We start from the raw sequence: 19,162 nt of genomic DNA, 5'->3' as shown, positions 1-19,162 counted from the left end.
AATAGAACAACGATAATGAAATGGTGGAGCAGACTTAATGGGCCAAGTGGCCTAATTCTGCTCCTATATCTTATGGTCTTATCACCAATAGACTGTCCTGGTCCAAACATGTAGACACTATGGCCAAGAAAGCTCACTGATGTCTCTGCTTCCTCAGGAGGCTAAAGAAATTTGTCATGTCCCCATTGACCCTTAACAATTTTTATTGAATACATGAAAGAAAACATCCTGTCTTGTTTTCTACAACAGCCTGGTATGGCAACTGTTCTGCCCGTGATCACAAGGAACTGCGGAGAGTTGTGGCCACACCTCAGCACTTCACAGGAGCCAGTCTGCCCTCTGTGGACTCTGTCTATACATCTCACTACCTCAGTAAAGCAGCCAGCATAATCAGAGACACCATCAGCCCCAGACATATTGTCTTCTTCTCTCTCCCATCAGGCAGAAATACAAAAGCCTGGAATCATGAGCTAGCAGGCTAAATGTCTGATTCCACCTGCTGCTGTAAGACTATTAAATAGTTCCCTATTATGATAAGGTGGACTCTTGTTCTCACAATCTACCTTATTATGAGCATGGGTCTTATTGTTTACATGCACTGCACATTCTCTCTAGCTGTTAACCCTTTATTCTGCATTGTTATCATTTTACTTTGTTCTACCTCAATACATTGTGTGATTTTCTGATTTGTATGAACAACAAACTTTTCACTATATCTTGGTACTTGTGACAATAATAAAACAATTCAAAATATTGGAAGCAAGTATCAATTGGAATCTATACTGTATATTTATAAGCATCCTTGAATTTATATCTGTTTCTATCTCTATCAGCCCTCCACTACACGCAACTCTGTCTTTGCCTAGTTTGATTTAGTAGATTGGACTCTTCGTTTCTCACTCAGTACCAAGGCATGAAGCTGAGGAAACTAGGTTCATGCTTGGTTCTGTCTCAGAAACCTGAGCATGTTTTCCAGGCTAGCACTTTAGGGAGGCTTGCGTTTTTGAAGGTGAGAGCATTTCAGTCTGTTTAATTGGTCATGGAAGGTGGTCTAGCAGTTAGTCTAATGACATTAGAGCACCAGTGACCGGAGTTCAAGTCCACCGTTGTCTGTAAAGAGTTTGTACGTTCTCCCCATTGACCACATGAGTTTCTTCCCACATTCCAAAGACTTACGGGTTAGTAGGTTAATTGGTCACATGGGTGCCATTGGGCCGCGCACGCTCTTTAGGCTGGAAGGACCTATTACCACGCTGTATCTCTAAGTAAAAAAAATTAAACAGTCCAATTGTGCAGTATGCAGATGTACCAGGCAACACCTGTCCCACAACCAAAACCACCAGAACAAATTACTTATTCACCAGTGGTGGCTTAGTAAATTTGTCAGTTTTTTGCACATTGATAATGAAGTGTACTTGTAATCTTTTTGGCTTGCACATTGCTTCAGAATCAGGTTTATTATCACTGACATAGGTCATGAAATTTGATGTTCTGGGGCAGCAGCGCAGTGCAATGGGTAACAATTACTGTAAGTTACCATCGAGAGCATAAATAAATAAATCAATTGTGCAAGAGAGCAAGTAGTGAGGGAGTGTTCGTGGGTTGTTGGAGCATTCAGAAATCTGATGGCAGAGGGAAAAAAGCTGTTCCTAAAATGCTGAGTGTGGATCTTCAGGCTCCTGTTCCTTCACCCTGATAGCTGTAACTGAGAGGAGGGCATGTCCCAGTTGGTAAAGTATTTGCACTACTCTAAGGATATTAGATATTAGATAAAGATATTAGATAATTGTTTGCTTAAACCCAGACTTGCTGCTCTCGTCACCCTTCCCATCCGTCTGCTTTTCACTCACACCCAGACTCCACTTTTAGTTTGGCCTCCCTTTGCCTGCTGCTGGACTGTCTGACTGTTTATTCCCAGATAGTCCCACACTGTCTGCTGACCAGCTGCTCCTGGATATTCTCCTCCCTCCCTGTCTGGCGGCACAAGAGATTCTGCTGATGCTGGAAATCCAGAGCAACAAACACAAAATGCTGGAGAAGCTCTGGCTGCTCTCCGCTCACCTCTTGGGCCAGCCTTACTCTGGCTTCATCTTTCCTCAGCCTCAGGTCTTACTTGTTTTTAGCTTTAATTTGTGCTTGCTCTTGTGCTAATTTTCGAAACATGACAATGACCATCTTCACTGTTATTTAATCAAACACCACATACTATTTAATAAAACAAATAATTTGCTTTCTATTTCATCCACGTTAGCTCATGTTTTGGAATTTGCTCCTTGCGGGTAACGTGGATCAGGTTGAGCTTGGTAACTCTTTGTGCCCTTGTTCCATGTCACATTGGCTGAAGGCTGGACCTGTCTATCTTTCCCTTTCAGTTCAGCACTCTAATGGGGCTATTGGATTCCAGTCACACGCCCATCCAGGAAAAAGTCTGCAGAAAAAGTCATTCTGGACAATGGCCTTGGAGACTTCAGCAGCTCAGGTTGGTACATCAGTTCTCTCACCGAATACACCTCACCTCACTAGGTCAAGCCTTGGAGAAGAACATTGTGCAGATACTGCAGAAGAAGCCTCAAATGAGTTGTTGCAGCTCAACCTATGGTTGATACATAAACATACACTCAGTGGCCACTTTGTTAGGTTCTTCTTGTATCTAATAAAGTAGCCACTGAGTATATATTCATGGTCTTCTATTGTTGTAGCCCATCCACTTCAAGGTTGAATAAGTTGTGCATTTAGACTTGCTCTTCTGCACACCACTGTTGTAACGCATGGTTATTTGTGTTACTGTCACCTTCCTGTCAGCTTGAACCAGTCTGGTATTCTCCTCTCACCTCTCTCATTAATAAAGCATTTTCGCTCATTTATTGGATGTTCATTGTTTGTCGCACCATCCTCTACAAACTCTCGAGATTGTTATGCAACAATTTCTGAGATATTCAAACCACCCCATCTGGCACCATCAATTCCACAGTCAAAGTCACTTAGACCACATTTCACCCCCATTCTGATGTTTGGTCTAAACAATAACTGAACCTCTTGATCATGTCTGCATGCATTGAGTTGTTGCCGTATGATTGGCTGATTAGATAGTTGCTTTAACGATCAGGTATGCAAGTATAGCTATAAAGTGGCCACTGAACGTAATTACTGTCTTGGGCAGGAAAGATAATACCCACGCTGCAAACTACCTTTCCAAATGCTGTCTTCTAGAATGAGCTTTAGTGCTATTAAAACAAAAGCTTCCCCCAGACAGTTAACCTGATCAACCATTCTCGTTAGACCCCTGTCCCTCCCCCTGCCCCATTTATTACCTCAGTCACTGCACTGTAAACACTTGAAACGCTTTTGAGAATGCTGGTAATACATGCTGAAATTATAAATACATGCTGATATTTATACACTTTTTACATCTATCTTCATATTTATATCATTCTTTATTCTGTACAATTGTTGGATGTTGTTTTTTGTTGCATGTTGCACCAATATATAGAAATGTGCTTGTGAATAAAGTTGATCCATGATCCCTGAATTGGCCTGTGCTGGCTCCCTACAGAACAATTCCAGTACCCCATTCCTCCCTCCGCACTTCCCTATGATTGTTTTGCCACACCTGCATTAAGGGATAACTTACACTGGTCATTTAGCCCGTCAGCATGTCATTGGGGTGAGGGAGAAAACCGGATCTTTCAGTGGAAAACCATATGGTCATGGGAGGGCATTCAACATGCAGATAGATAGCGGCTGAGGTGAGGCTCGAACCTGGTGCATGGAGCACTGAGTAGCGGTGCTAACTGCCGCACCGTCATGCTGGCACTGGAAGTAAAACCGTGGGTGGTGGAAATATGAAATAGAAGTAAAAGTAGGAAATACTCAATAGGTCCTGACATCATCTATTGATATTTCAGGTTGATAACCTTTCACTAATTCACCTGCAGCTGTCCAGTGTGCAGCTTAGTGCATTGGTTGGTGTGGGTATCATTCTGAGTGCAAAGAAACAGATTTTTATTTTCACTCTCCTTCCCACCCACCTGAAACGTCAGACTTCTCTGAAGGGTCTGGTAGCATTATTTGTATATGCCTCCCTCAACTTTTCTCGATTCCTTCCAAACAGTGATCAATGATACCATCTCAACTTTACCTATCTTTTAGTGGCAGACAAGCAAAGTCAAAGTCAATTTATTATGAAAACACGTATATGTCTCCATTTACAACCTTGCGATTCATTTTCTTGCAGGCATTTACAGAAAAATAAATAGAAGAGAGATTATGAGCACTATACATAAACAACGACGGATAAACAACCAATATGTAAAAGAAGACATATTGTGCAAATAATAAATAAATACATACACAGTATATACATACACATAAATAAATAAATAAATAATGTCATGTTCAGAGTTTTAGAGTCTTGGAAAGTGAGTCTGCAGGTTGTGGAATGAGGTGAGTGAAATTATCCACACTGGTTCAGGAGCCTGATTTAGTTGTAGGGTAACAACTGTTCCTGAACCTGGTGGTGTGGGATCTAAGTCTTCAGTACCCCCTGTCCAATGGCAGCAGCAAGAAGAGTGTACGTCCTAGGTGGTGCTTTCTTGTGACAGTGTTCCTTGTAAATGTGCTCAACCATGCAATTTTATTGGATGTTGGTCAGGCATGTCATCTGAATGTTTTTTTTTTATCCTTTCCAGGCTTTTTGACCAAATGTAGGGCAGTAAAAGCTGCCTTTGTCAAGGTGAGGATTGAACCTGGAGAGGCTCAGTGGTTAGTTAGCCTCTTTGGAAACTTGTTCAGAGCAATCTAAGTTGACAACACTGAGGGACTGCAGCACTTTCAGATGATGTTAAACTGAGGTCCTGCCTGCTCTCTGTGGTGGTTGTAAAAGACAGTAAGATGTAGGAGCAGAACTAGGCCATTCTGCCCAACAAGTATGCTCTACCTTTCAATCATGGCTGATTATTTTCATTCTCAATACCATTCTCCTGCGTTATTCCATTTGATTCCCTTACTAACCAAGAACCTATCAAGCTCCGCTTTAAATGTGCCCAATGACCTGGACTCCACAGTCACCTGTGGCAATGAATTCCACAGATTCACCACCCTCTGGCTAAAGATATTGCTCGTCATCTTGTTCTAAATTGACGTCCTTCTACTCTAAGGTTGTGCCTTCTGGTTCTAGACTTACCAACTATTGGAAACAACCTCTCCATGTCACTCTACCTAGACCTTTCAGTATTAGTAGGTTTCAATAAGATAACCACTCGTTCTTTTTAACTCCAGTGAATACAGGCCCAGGGCCATCACATACTCCTCATGTGCTAACCCTTTCATTCCCAGGATCATTGTAAACCTCCTGTGGGTCAGCACCTTCTTACTTAGAAAAGGGACCCAAAACTGCTCACAGCATTCCAAGTGCATTCTGCCAAAAATTTATAAAGTTTTAGCATTACGTTTTTGCTTTTATATTCTCGTCCTCTCAAAATGAATGCTATCATTGCATTTGCCTTCCTTATTACTGACTCACCTCCTGGCACTGGTTTTAACAAGGAGTGACTCCCTGATGGCTTGACCGATATCCACATCTCAATCAATATTTGTAACTAAAATAATTGTGAGAGCTTACCACAAAATATCTGCTGTGTTTCCGATTTATAACAGTGACTGCACTTCAAAGGTACTTCACTGACTGCAAAGTGGTTGAAGTGTTCTGAAAGTTACTGCAAAACTTCATGGAAATATGAGCTTTCCTTAGTAGCCTCACTAATCGAAGGGCAAATAAGGATGTATTTTACTCGTGTTATCCACATCCTGATAATGAATAATAATTAAAAACAAATGATTCCCATTTTTCTACTTGTAAGTGTTGCATGGATTGATTTTGACATCTCAGCAGGATTCATTCTCCGTGGAGCAGCTGATGGAGGTGACGGACAGCCTGAACCTGCAGCAGGGCCAGACGTGGTCAGTCAACCTCCTGGAGCAACAGAACGTCCCACGAGCAGATCCAGCCCCACCACTCGAGCCAAACCTGACCCCTCGCTTTCGGAAGCTGAACTGCTGCTCCGAGTAAGAAGAACACGTTGTTTGCACAGGAAGAAGCATCTGCAGACAGAGAGCATTGCATTTTTAAATCAACTTTCACATCTGCAGGATGCCACAAATAACTTTTCAGTTGATGTTTAGTCATTACTGTCATGTATTAGTCCCAGGGCTCATCAAAGTAAAGCTATCCTTCTGCCTATTTTTTTTGTAATGTTTGATGGGACCTCTGTTTACTGTCTCTTCTGCAAAGGAACTTTGCTTTGCTGAACTGCTATCTCATTCCAGTATCCAGTTTAATTTCCCTCATAAGACCTAGTAGCAGAATTAGGCCATTCAGCCCATCGAGTCTGTTCCGCCATCCCATCGTGGCTGATTTATTATCTCTCTCAACCCATTCTCCTGCCTTCTCCCCGTAACCTTTGACACCCTTTCTAATCAAGAACCTATCAACCTCCATTTTAAACATACCCAATGACTTGGCCTCCACAGCCATCTGTGGCAATGAATTCCACAGATACATCCCCACTATAGGAAACATCCTCTCCATGTCCACTCTATCTTGGCCTTTCTATTTATTATCTGGTGAAGCCAAATTTTCGGAACTTTGCTAGAGAGGGCTCCTCAATTGGGATCTACTTCCTGGGCATTGAGAACTCTTTTTATTTTAATTATTTAGAGATACAGGAAGGTGTTGCTAATTAACTCCAACAAGCCTGCACCACGCAATCACAGCCATGTGATCATTTAACCTCCGAACCCGTACATCTTTGGACTGTGGCGGGAAACCGGAGCACCTGGAGGACACCCACGTGGTCATGGGGAGAACATAAAAACTCCTTCCAGACGTAGGTGGGAATTGAACCTGGGTTTCTGGCATTTTAATAGTGTTACACTATGTTATGTTATGCTAAGCATTGTATGTTGGCATTGGAGGCATGGCAACTCTTGCGGGCTGCCCCCATTTTATCCTCGGACTGTGTTGGTTGCTAACACAAACTACGCATTTCACTGTGAGTTTCTCTTTCAATGTACATGTGAAAAATAAAGCTTATCTCACTCTCTAATGGCTATACTACTGTGTCACTCCTAAAATAGAGAAAAAAAAGAACTGTGAAACTATATATTGTTATCTACTTCTTTTAGCTAAACCTCCTGCATTACAAGTGGTAAGAAGTACAAAATAATCCTTGCAATCCCCTGAGCATAATGAGGAATCTGCTTGTAATTGCCACATCATTGACTATCAAAGTTTTATATTCTGCAATTCCCCCCTTCTACATACTTCCCCCCTTCAATCTTGCCATTTCTCTCCTTTTGTTTTCTTCTTTAAGGTGGTCCTCAATTCCTACCTTTTTGACCAAGAATTTTGCTATGTCTCTGATTTATGGCTTTTGTTATACATAACATTCTTTGGGTTGTTTCTGCTGCATTAAATACACTATGTAAATGAAAGTTGCTGTTAAGTGTGGAAAATAACTCAGATCTGTGTTTCCATTGAATATAATCCCTACCAATGAATTTATGTAGACTATTAGCTGGTACCCCCTTTCATTTGGAATATGGAGGTTTATCATCAGTTACTTTTTGTATTCAAAGTATTGGGCCTTCAAATCGCTGGTGTTTCATTGTAGGCTCAGAGTGACAAAGAAATGCTGGTATCAATATTTCTGTTAGGATAGATTAACACACAAAATTTACAACGTTAACTCCACGAACACTAGTTTACATCCCTCTGCCTTTACCTAAGTTAATCAGTATGTTGAGTTTAGAGTATAACCTACATCAACAACAGTGTTTAGCTCACTGCCAGTACCTGAGTTAAAATTGTATAGTATTTCTGTTATTAATGGTTAAGAGGGTAGGTTAGGCTTTCTTATCAGCTGTAGGGAGACTCTCAGCCCAATTCTCAGTAGTTTATTGATCTAAAGAAATATGAAACTCATCTGAGAGACAAGACCTAAATAATTCTTTCTCAAGTAGCTAAAATAATGAGGGAGGAGGATGTGAGACTGTTCTTGACCCTACCTGCTGAAAGTGCATGTCAGTGGATTTTCAGTATTGATGGGAATGCACTATACTGTGCAATTCCTCATGGTTCAAATTCAAGCTGATGATAGTCATTGTGAAGATTATTGTCACATGCACTTGGACACTGGTGTGTATGACATGGACATGTAAACGATGATTCAGTCGAATATGACAAGTGGATTTTCAAAACTGTGAGGATCTGATCAGTGTAATAGAAGTTGTAATGCAACAGGGACTTCTACTATAAATGTTTTATGTTTGATTTTGCTCCTATAGTGTCTTTCAGTGTACCCTGCTGAATATTCCACAGTCTCAGGCATTGCTGAAAGAAGTGAAGCTTCCTCTAGGGTTTATCTGCCAACCATTCAAAGATTCCAGAGTAAGTAAAAATGGATGAGATGAGCATTCCCTTGGCCTACAAGAATCACTATCACTTTATCAGATCTTTGCAAGTCTAGAATAGACTTTTGTTAAGGAAGATAATTGGGATAATAATTGGGGTCGATGCACACATCAACTGTGACCTGAAAAAGTGGAGGAACAGGCTTGAGGGAGTGGGTGAATTGACCAGAGTTGTTCACCATATCACAGTTCAGATGGACTACAGGTGCAGTTGATGTAAGATTTGATAAGACATGAGCCGTGGATTTTCACAACTGTGACAAACTGATTCATGTGACAGAACTTGTAATGTTACAGATATTGCTACTGTAAATGATATATGTTTCTTTTTGCTTCTTTAGCATCTTTCAGCTAGATCAGAGCCTTGTGTAGCAAAAGTGCATCTTTCGAAGCAGTCCAATTATCTTTCTATAACTTCACCTCAGTCATATGGTCTCTGATGGTATCTCCTCCATTATTATACATAAATATACCCTCCCAATGTGCAGCCAGACGTAACTGCTTTAGAATTACCAGACAAGAAATTCCTTTAAGTAGCCTTACAATGTTATGAATCAAGTAATAGAATTTTATCTGACAACCGGTTACCAACTGGGATGACATTTCCCCCTTCCCTTCCAGTCTTGATAAAGGGCCTCGGCCTGAAACATTGAGTCTTTTTTCCCTTCCACATATGCTGCCTGACCTGCTGAATTCCTGCAGCATTTTTTATGTATTACCTTGGTATTTCCTTGCATGGATAATATCCTTTGGCATTCTACGTGGTTTCCGTGACTCTTGTTACCCTGAGTCTCCCTTAATTTTGAATGACTTGGCCTCCTCAACTCTCTGAGGTAGCAAATGTCAAAGATTCACAACCCTCAGAAAAGAAAACTTCCTAAATTCAGTTTTAAATAGGTAGTTCTTAGGATAACACACAAAGTGCTAGAGGAACTTAGTGCTGATGAAGGGTCTTGCCTCAAAACGTCAACTGTTTATTCCTCTCCATAGATGCTACCTAACCTGCTGAGTTCCTGCAGCACTTTGTGCATTTTCATCAAGATTTCCAGCATCTGCAGAATCTCTCATGTTTAAGAGTTTTTAGGATAAAGTGTCTATGCTCCTATTGTTCAGGACTGTTCATCTGTTATTCCCTTCTGACCTCATTACAAAATAACTAGCACTGGTGATTAACTCAATGTTGTTTTAAAGAATAGTTTATGTGCAGAATTTGAAGACCCACAAATTTAATTGATTCGTGTGCATAATCCACTTGTACGTATGTGTTACAGCAGTGACATCAGTGGACATATTGATGCCTCTGTTGAGGTATTCAACAGCACAAATGCACTTTGCGAATGGCATGGACCTTTAGTGCTGCAACAGGTCTTTATTGGAGATTGAAGACCTCTCCCAGTTTTACATAATGGGTTCATTCCCACCCAAGCTGCTGTCATGCAGCTGATGGTCAACCAATGGTTTGAATGAAGTCATTCATCTCATAGATAAGCTCCTCTTGTTTATTGGTTGGGCTTCAATGATATACACATATCCAGGTGCTAATTCATGATGACCCAATATCCAACAGACGCACAAGTTCCCTTTTGGCATAGGAAGAGGCTATTCAGCCCATCAGGTCAGTGACTACTTGGAGCAGTCCTATCGATCATGTCCTCGTGTCCCTATTCTTTCTCCTGCCCAACACTGCTCTCCTGATTCTTGCCCATCCACCTACAGCAGAGGTAATTTAGAGTTGTTAGTTAATCTCACAACCAGCATTTCTTCATGAAACTGGTACACCTCAGGAAAACGCACATAAACACAAGGAGAACCTACAAACTCGATGCAGACAAGACTTGGAGAATTGGAGCTACAAGATAGTTTCACTACCTCCGTGGTGCAAACACTTGTAACAAACGTTCGTGACCCTTAGTGAAGAAATTCCTCCTCATCTCTGTTTTCAAACGAGTCCATGCTCTCTAGTTCTAGATTCTCTACCCAGTGTCCCACTGCCTCCTCACAATCTCAAATAACATAGCGGATAGTGCTATTGTAGCTTAGGGCATTGGAATTTGGGAATTCCGGAACCGCCTGTAAAGAGTTTGTGCACTCTCTTTGTAACCACATGGGTTTCCTCCAGGTGCTTCAGTTTCCTCCCATATTCCAAAGATGTGCTAGTTAGTAAGTTAAGTGGTCATTGTAAATTGTCCTGTGATTAGGCTAGGTTAAATTGGTGAGGTGTTGGGTGGCATGGCTTGTTGTGCTGGGAGAGCCTGCTCCACACTGCATCTCTAAATAAAATAAATAAAATTGGCCCTTTGTGGAGGGTATCTTTAGAAGTGTATACAGTCAGTACACATATAGATAGAATAAACCGTTGTTGTTATCATAAACATAAGAAATTTTGCGGATGCTGGAAATCCAAAGGGACACACACAAATCACTGAAGGATATAACAGGTCAGATAGCATCCATGGAAGTGAACACGGGGTCGATGTTTCAGGCCAAGACCCTTCTTCAGGGCTGGAAAGGCAGAGGGAAGATGCTGGAATAAAAAGGTGGGGGAAGGGGATGAAGAATAGCTAGAATGTGATAGGTGAAGGCAGGTGGGTGGGAAAGTTAAAGGGCTGGAGGTGAAGGAATCTGATGGGAGAGGAGATTGGACCATTGGAAAGAGAAGGGTGGGGGGAATCAGGGGGAAGTGATAGGCTAGTGAGAAGAGGTAAGAGGCCGGAGAGGTGAATAGAGGGGAGGGGGAGGGTATGATTTTTTTAACCAGAAGGAGAAGTCGATATTCACACCATCAGGTTGGAGGCTACTTGGACGGAATATAAGGTGTTGCTTCTCCACCTGGAGGGTAGCCTCATCGTGGCACAAGAAGAAGTCATGGATTGACATGTCAGAACAAGAATGGGAACGGGAATTAAAATGTTAGGTCTCTGGAAATTTCCACTTCTGGCGAATGGAGCAGAGGTGCTTGACAAAGCGGTCTCCAAATTTATGACAGGTCTTAGAGGAGGCCGCATCAGGAGCACTAGGTACAATTAGCTCCTCCCGGTTTGTCCAGACCGAGGGGTAGCCATGGGCACCCACATGGGCCCCAGCTGTGCCTGCCTTTTTGATGGCTACATAGGACAGTCCATGTTTCAAGCCTTCCATAGTAATGCTCCACAACTCTTTCTGTGCTTCACTGATGACTGCATTAATGCTGCTTCATGCACCCATGCTGAGCTCATCAATTTCATCAGCTTTGTCTCCAATTTCCACCCTCCCCTTAAATTCACTTGGTCCATTTCTGACACCACTTTCCCCTTTCTCAATCTTTCTTTCTCCATCCCTGGAGACAAACTGTCGAGCGATATCTTTTATAAATCTGCCAATTCCTACAGTTATCTTGACAATACCTCTTCCCACCCTGTCTCCGGTAAAAATTCTATTCCCTTTTCTCTGTTCCTTTGTCTCCACTGCATTCCTTTCCTTTCCAAGACATCAGAGATTTCCTCCTCCTTCAAAGAACAGAGTTATCCTTCCTCAACCAATGATGCTGCCCTTACTTTCACCTGGATATCCACGCTCACCCCATCTTCCTGCCACTATAACAGTGATAGAGTTTCTCTTGTCCTTACCAACATCCCCTCTGACCTCTTACTTTTTCCCTTCTTACCTCTGATGCCCCTCCTCCTTTTCTTTCTCCTATGGTCCACTATAGTCTCCCATCAGATTCCTTCTTCTCCAGCCCTTTACTTTTCCAACCCAACAGGCTTCAAGCTGTCCTTCTTCTTCTCCTTGCCACCCCTCCCCCCGAGTCTTTTTTATTCTGGCACCTTGCCCCTTCCTTTACAGTCCTGAAGAAGGATCTCGGCCCGAAATGTCGACTGTTTGTTCATTTCCTTGGATGCCGCCTGACCTGCTGAGTTCCTCCAGCATTTTGTATGTGTTGTGTCATCAGGTGGTTTGAGGATCAACCACAGAGATTCAAAGTACTGGGCAAAAGAAACAAGGAAAATTTGAGGAAAACCTTTTTCCCTTGAAATACAGACATGGAACTCCATCTGTAAGGGTGTTGGAAGGAAACTCAGTCAAATCTATCAAGAAAGAATTGGAAAAGCATTACAGGGTAAATACTCTGCAGAAATATTATAAACATACAGAGAAGTGGGATTGATTAGATTGTTTGAGAGGCAGGGGCCTATAGAAGCTGGAATTTCAAGCAATAAAAGAGCTGCTGGTGGAGTCCAACAAATCAATCAGCTTTTGTGGAGGGAAATAGATTGTTGACGTTCTGGGTTGAGACCCTTCACCTGGACTGAAAGAGTAGAGAGGAGGTATCTGGTAGGAAGAGGTGAGGGGAGGGGTGAACTAAGAGGTGGCAAGTAATTGGTGGATCCAGGTGAAGTGGAGTTGATTGACAGGTGGAGTTGGGTGGGGAATGGAAGGGTGGAGATTTCAGTTCTTTAGTGCTGGAATGATCCTACAAAGAGTGATCAAGACATATTTAATGGCCCAAATGTCGTCTTTTTAGGATGGTTTCATGTTAGTTCACAACAATGTCACAGGGAATGAATTCATCCCACTGAGGGTTAGCAGCTCAAGGCATTTTAAAGAGCAGTGATGTTTTTCATTAGAAATGCTAGGACAGCTTTGGTATTATTATCATTCCTTGCTGGTTTTCCAGGAGCCTCCGCTGCTGATTACTGACGCACTCCCTCGCTGCTCAACATGTGAGACCTACATCAACCCCTTCATCACCTTCACCGATCAGCGGCACTGGAAATGCAACTGTTGTTTTTCCCTCAACGACGGTAGTAGTACTTGTGTCTTGATTTGTCTGGGCACATTCACAGTTCAAATCTATGCTTTACTGAGTCCAAAATATGGTGGAAAGTAATGGACATAGTTCAGTTAAAGAGTTTAGATGGTACCATGAGGAACAGGTAGGAAACTTGGGCAAGTTTGAATGTAATTTCAAGTTTAAATTAGTAAATTATTTATTATCATCTCATGTACCCAGTTACAGTGGAATGACTTTGTTTGGCATACTTTCCACACCGACCATTTCATCCCATCAGTACATTGAGTGAGTACAAAGAAAAGCAATATCAGAATGCAGAATAAAGTGTTACAGTTGTAGAGAAAGTGCAGTGTAGGCAGACAATAAGGTGCAAGGTAGATGATGAGATCAGGGGTTCCGCTTAAGTATGCAAAATATCAGCAATTTAGAGAGGCTTTATCCTGATAGAAATTGATAGGCAAGTATCTTAAATATTGAAGAATTTGTAATAAGGGGAGGTGGTTGTGGGGGTAAATGAGGGGATGTGGTTACCAAGGTACTATAAGCAAGGAGAGGTTGTTGTGGAGGTAAATGAGGGGAGGTTGTTGTGGAGATAAATAAGGGGAGGTGACTGTGGAGGTAAATAAGAGGAGGTGGTGACTGTGGAGGTAAATGAGGGGATATGGTTACCAATGTACTATAAATAAGGGGATGTTGTTATGGAGGTAAATGAGAGGAGGTTGTTGTGAGGTAAATAAGGGGAGGTGACTGTGGAGGTAAATAAGGGAAGTGACTGTGGAGGTAAATGAGGGGAGGTTTTGGAGGTAAATAAGGGAGGTGACTGTGGAGGTAAATAAGGGAAGTGAGTGTGGAGGTAAATGAGAGGAGGTTGTTTTGGAGGTAAATAACGGAGATGACTGTGGAGGTAAATAAGGGAGATGACTGTGGAGGTAAATAAGGGGAGGTGACTGTGGAGGTAAATAAGGGGAGGTGACTGTGGAGGTAAATAAGAGGAGGTGGTGGTTGCAGAGCTTGCAGGGGACATGGTTATGGAGTTGAATATGGGGCAGTAGTTACCGAGGGATCTGTTGTAAGTATCAAGGCTGTAATATCAGTTTACTGAGTAGCTGGTCATCCAAAAGGTTGGCAGAGGCAAAAGAGGAAAGGATGTGAGAACAGAGTCTGGATTAGCTGGTGTTCATAATCCATGTTCTTTCTTCTCCCAGTTCCTGGGAATTTCCTCTGTGACGCCCTGACCGGTAGTTACTCTAATCCCTACAGTCGGCCTGAATTGCAGCATGCAGCCGTGGAGTTCCTGGTGCCAATGGATTATCAGGTACGAACCCGTTCCCTGCACAGGGCCGGATATGCTCTGCCTCATTGCCCAGAAACCTTACTGGGTATGCAGTCTCTCATTGTACAAATCTCCTCGACATTCCTGGAAAGCATTATCACCGAACAGGTTTCTTGTGCTTACAAAAGCCAGTTCCACTGCACAGAGCATCGATATACCAAGTAATTCATTTACGTTATATACATCACCTGTATCTTTCCCATACTACAAACCACCTGCATCAAGATACACTTTTCTTTAATTTTTCCTCCGCACTGTTGAGCACGTCTACGCAGAGCACTGTCACAGGAAAGCAACGTCCATCATCAACGGCCCCCACCATCCAGGCCATGCTCTCTTGTCGCTGCTCCCAGTGAGAAGGAGGTGCAGGAACTTTGGGTCCTACACCACTAGGTTCAGGAACAGTTATTACCCCTCAACCATCAGGGTCCTGGACTGGTGTGGATAACTCCACTCACCCCAACACTGAACTGATTCCACAACGTATGGACTCACTTTCAAGGACTTCCATAACTCAAACCCTCAATGATTATTTATTTATTTATTTATTTATTTTCTCTTTGTTTGCATATTGCACGTTTGTTTTTTGTTTGTTTGTGTTTGTCTACAGTTTTTCACTGATTCAAATCCGTTTCTTTGTATTTATGGTGAATGCCTGAAAGTAAGTGAATCTCAGGGTGAGATATGTGTACTTTGATAATAAATTTAATTTGAGCTTTGAACTTTCAGAATATTTATGCCAGGGCCATCCAGCCTCATTTCTGCAAAGAATCACAGCAGAAACACCAGATTGTTTCTACGCCTGCTGTCACCACCCAGAATACCTGTACTGGGACTCCTCCGTCTCAGACTACAGAATAATTTTGAAAGATAAGCCCAGTCTCACAGTAGAGGACACTTCAAGTACTTCACCCTGGAACTGTATGGTACACTTGTATTGGGTACATCTCATGCATACCGAGTACCCGTACCAGGACCAGCATCTTTGTCACTGGTAGTTGGTGAGGTGCTCCTGGCATTTGGCCAATCCCACTCTATAACTGGGTCAGGCTGTCAGGAAGTGTCTGGGGTCAGATAATGGTTGTGTGCATTAGTTCATGTCCTCTTGGTGAGCAGCCATTTCTAGTATTCCTCACTCCTCTCTGAATAGGAAGGTGAGGTGAACAATTCCACCTCTAATGCTGATCAGCACCACCCTCCACCCTCACTACCCATCTGCCATTCACTGATTACTGTGATGTACTTTCTATATCGGTCCTGTTGGCAAGAGATCAATTTCACTGATTGTGTGTTGTTACCCCTGTCCTTGTACAGGCTGGGCGTCCTCAGCCTGTAACATACCTGTTCGTGTTTGATGTTAGTGACTGTGCCTTGGAGACTGGTTACCTGGGAATTGTCTGCAAAACCCTGCTCGCGAACATAGACAGGTGAGGCTCACGACAGCTCTCATTAGATTTCTTTTCAAAATGATGCAAACTTTTAATCACTGATTTTTGAACTTATTTCTAGTACAATGTCAGGTCTCTGTTCAGAAAATTGTGAGAGTTTGGACAACATTTGCATAAAACCTACTTCAGCTAGAAACACACAAAGTGCTGATGGAACTCAGCAGGTCAGGCAGCATCTATGGAGGGGAATAAACAGTCCATTTATTGGGCTGGAAAGGAAGGGGGCAAAAGCCAGCCTGAGAAGTTGGGGAGGAGGAAGGTGGGTGGGTGGGGATGGGGGGGGAGTGGAATGAAGTGAGAAGGTGGGAGAGGTAAAGGGCTGAAGAAGATGGAAACTGGGAGGAGAGGACTGTGGGCCATAGAAGGAAGAAAAGCAAGAGGGGAACCAGAGGGAGGTGATAGGAACATCAGCATTTAGTTGTTTCTGTGATGGTGCTATGTGTAAAATGGTGCCATTCAACAGCAGTCGCTACACTTGCCGATGAATCACCTTTACCAAGGCAACGAAGAATATCTTTCAAGTACTGCCATGAGACCTCTAATGTCCACCTGAGCCACTCGGACAGGTCTATAAGACTGAACGATGTCAAAGGGGAACACTCCAGGCAAGGCAGTGCTCTACTGTACAGGAGAAGGTGGCTGATTATGTGCAACACACAAAGTGCTGGAGGAATCGTCTATGGAGGGGAATAAAGATTCGACATTTAGGGCTGAGACCCTTCATCAGAACTGGCAATGAAGGGTCTCAGCCCAACATGGCGACTGTTTATTCCCCTCCATAGATGCTGCCTAACTTGCAGAGTTCCTCCAGCATTTTGCCTGTTGCCTTGGATTTCCAGCATCTGCAGAACTTCTTGTGGCAAGATTATGTGGTCAAGAATATTTTTTAATCCTATAAAACACAATGTACATGTAACTATTCTATACGTAGACTGATTGTATGTACGTAAAGTGACACAAAGTTAATGGGTGGAGGTGTTAATCACCCTGACGGCTTGGGGGAAATAACTGTTTTTGAGTCTAGTAGTCCTGGTGTTAGTGCTGCATAGCTGTTCCCTGATAGGAAGAGGAGAGGGTTCTGTGTATTGCACTATAAACTTGTTTCTTATATATGGTGAAAAATCTTTAGAGTGTCAGGAGGTGAGTTACTTTCTGTGGGATACCCAATCTCCAACCTGCTCTTGTAGTTGAGTATTTATCTCGCTGGCTGTTTCGGCATGCCTTGCATAAGTATGACATCTAGTGCACCAAATATTGACAATCTATAGCCCATGCAGAACCAAAGAATTTATTCCCTCAGAGATGGTAAATTAGGTTAAATACCCAGGCAAATTATAGGTAATCATTAACATGAGAAAGTCTGCTGATGCTGGAAATCTAAAGCGATACACACAAAATGCTCAGCAGATCAGGCAGCTTCCATAGAAATGAATAGATAGTTGACGTTTCCGGCTGACACTCTTCTTCAGGACTGAGAAGGAAGAAAGAAGATGCCAGAATAAAAAGGTAGGGGGAACGGAAGGAAACTAGCTGGAAGGTGGTAGGTGAAGCCAGGTGGGTGGGAAAGGTCAAGGGTTGGAGAAAAAGGAATCTGATAGGAGAGGAGAGTGAACCACAGGAAAAAGGGAAGGAGGAGGGGACCCAAGGGGAATTACAAGGGGTGATTGATAAGTTCGTGGCCTAAGGTAGAAGGAGGCAATGTTGGAAAACCTAACACATTTATTTTTCAACATAGTCCCCTCCTATATTTACACACTTAGTCCAGTGGTCGTGGAGCATACGGAACCCTTCTTTGTAGAAGTCGGCGTCTTGGACCTCCAGAAAGTGGTCCACAGCAGGAGTGATTGATAAGTTCGAGGCCTAAGGTTGAAGGAGATGAGTTATTAACTTCAAACTTTCTGCATAATCACTCAAAAGAGTTGAACTGCATGTGCATGTAATGAGAGCTGTATAACTCATCTCCTTCTACAAAGAAGGGATCTGTATGCTCCACGACCGCAGGACTAAGTGTGTAAATGTAGGAGGGGACTGTGTTGAAAAATAAATGTGCTAAATTTTCTAAAATTGACTCCTTCTGCTGTAGGCCACAAACTTATCAATCACCCCTGGTAGTAGGCAGGTGAGAAGAGATAAAAGTTAGAGTGGGGAATAGAGGAGGGAGAGGAGGAAGTTTGTTTACCGGAAGGAGAAATCAATATTCATGCCATCTGGTTGGAGGCTACCCAGATTGAGTATAGGATGTTGCCATGCCGTCAGATTGGAACACATCTGTAGAATTCCTCTCAACTCCTTTGATCAATTGAAACTATACTTTTAGAGAAACTTGGCCCCCGTTAATATTGAATGGAACTCTGATTGAACTGAGTTGGTAGACTTCACAACCTGGGTAATTAGTGATCACCTGGAAGTGAGAACGTTATGGATTAGCAAGGCCTTTTTGTTTGTTTAGATCTTGGATATCTCTCCTGGAGCATTCTTCTTGCACTTAAAAGTTATCTCAAGGGAAAACATGTAGAGTGACATTAATAGTGACCAAACACCTTTCTAACCCTATTTGCTGTCTTTTGTTGCCCAGGTTATCAGGAGATTCACAAACCCGGATTGGGTTCATTACATTTGCCAGCACAGTAAATTTCTTCCAATTGCACAACAGTTTGTTTCGACCTCGCATGATGGTTATGGCTGATACTGACGGTAGGTCAGGCTGGAATTATTTTACCCCATGTTTATTGATCTATGTGCATTTATTGATGGATAACTAGCTAAAGGGGCAGGAAGTATGTACCAGTCACTCGGTGATGGGAGTGGCTGGATGCTTCTCTTGAGGCTTTGATGACCCTGATAATAGACCTGTTCCCTGATGCTCTCTGTCCTTTGCAGGTGTTTGAATTCGATGTTAATGATTGGAGATCCCTCCAACTTTGTTTTTGACAACTGTGTCTGCATACTCTGGACATGAGGAAGCTTTACCTTATGCCATTCAAGTCTGTTGTAGACCAGCGGGTAGAAACAGATTGTTGGGATGAGAAATAGTATCAGACTAATACAGCACTAAAAGAGGCTATTTGAGTATGCCGGTGTTTTGAAAAGGTTGTCAAATGGTCTCATTCCCCTGTTTTGTCTCCATTTCTCTGAAAATAT

General features: G+C 42.6%; 1 protein-coding gene across 9 annotated transcripts in view; it reads left to right on the top strand.

Moving 5' to 3' along the window:
- LOC140212099 (protein transport protein Sec24B-like) overlaps positions 1-19,162 on the top strand; it is a 90,587-nt gene that overhangs the window by 36,932 nt on the left and 34,493 nt on the right. For 8 of the 9 annotated variants that reach the window (XM_072282625.1, XM_072282627.1, XM_072282632.1 and 5 more), the window contains 7 exons: positions 2,373-2,479; positions 5,888-6,063; positions 8,344-8,446; positions 13,124-13,250; positions 14,446-14,555; positions 15,888-16,000; positions 18,597-18,715. In XM_072282625.1, the coding sequence (XP_072138726.1) occupies positions 2,373-2,479; positions 5,888-6,063; positions 8,344-8,446; positions 13,124-13,250; positions 14,446-14,555; positions 15,888-16,000; positions 18,597-18,715 (855 nt within the window). The remainder of the gene's footprint in view (positions 1-2,372; positions 2,480-5,887; positions 6,064-8,343; positions 8,447-13,123; positions 13,251-14,445; positions 14,556-15,887; positions 16,001-18,596; positions 18,716-19,162) is intronic. The other variant, XM_072282629.1, reaches the window with a different exon arrangement.

The sequence above is a fragment of the Mobula birostris genome, chromosome 18 (genome assembly GCF_030028105.1).
Source record: "Mobula birostris isolate sMobBir1 chromosome 18, sMobBir1.hap1, whole genome shotgun sequence".
In the NCBI taxonomy this organism is placed as follows: Eukaryota; Metazoa; Chordata; class Chondrichthyes; order Myliobatiformes; family Myliobatidae; genus Mobula; species Mobula birostris.
Note: the sequence above shows the minus strand (reverse complement) of the source record. Positions and strands in the feature narration are given on the sequence as shown.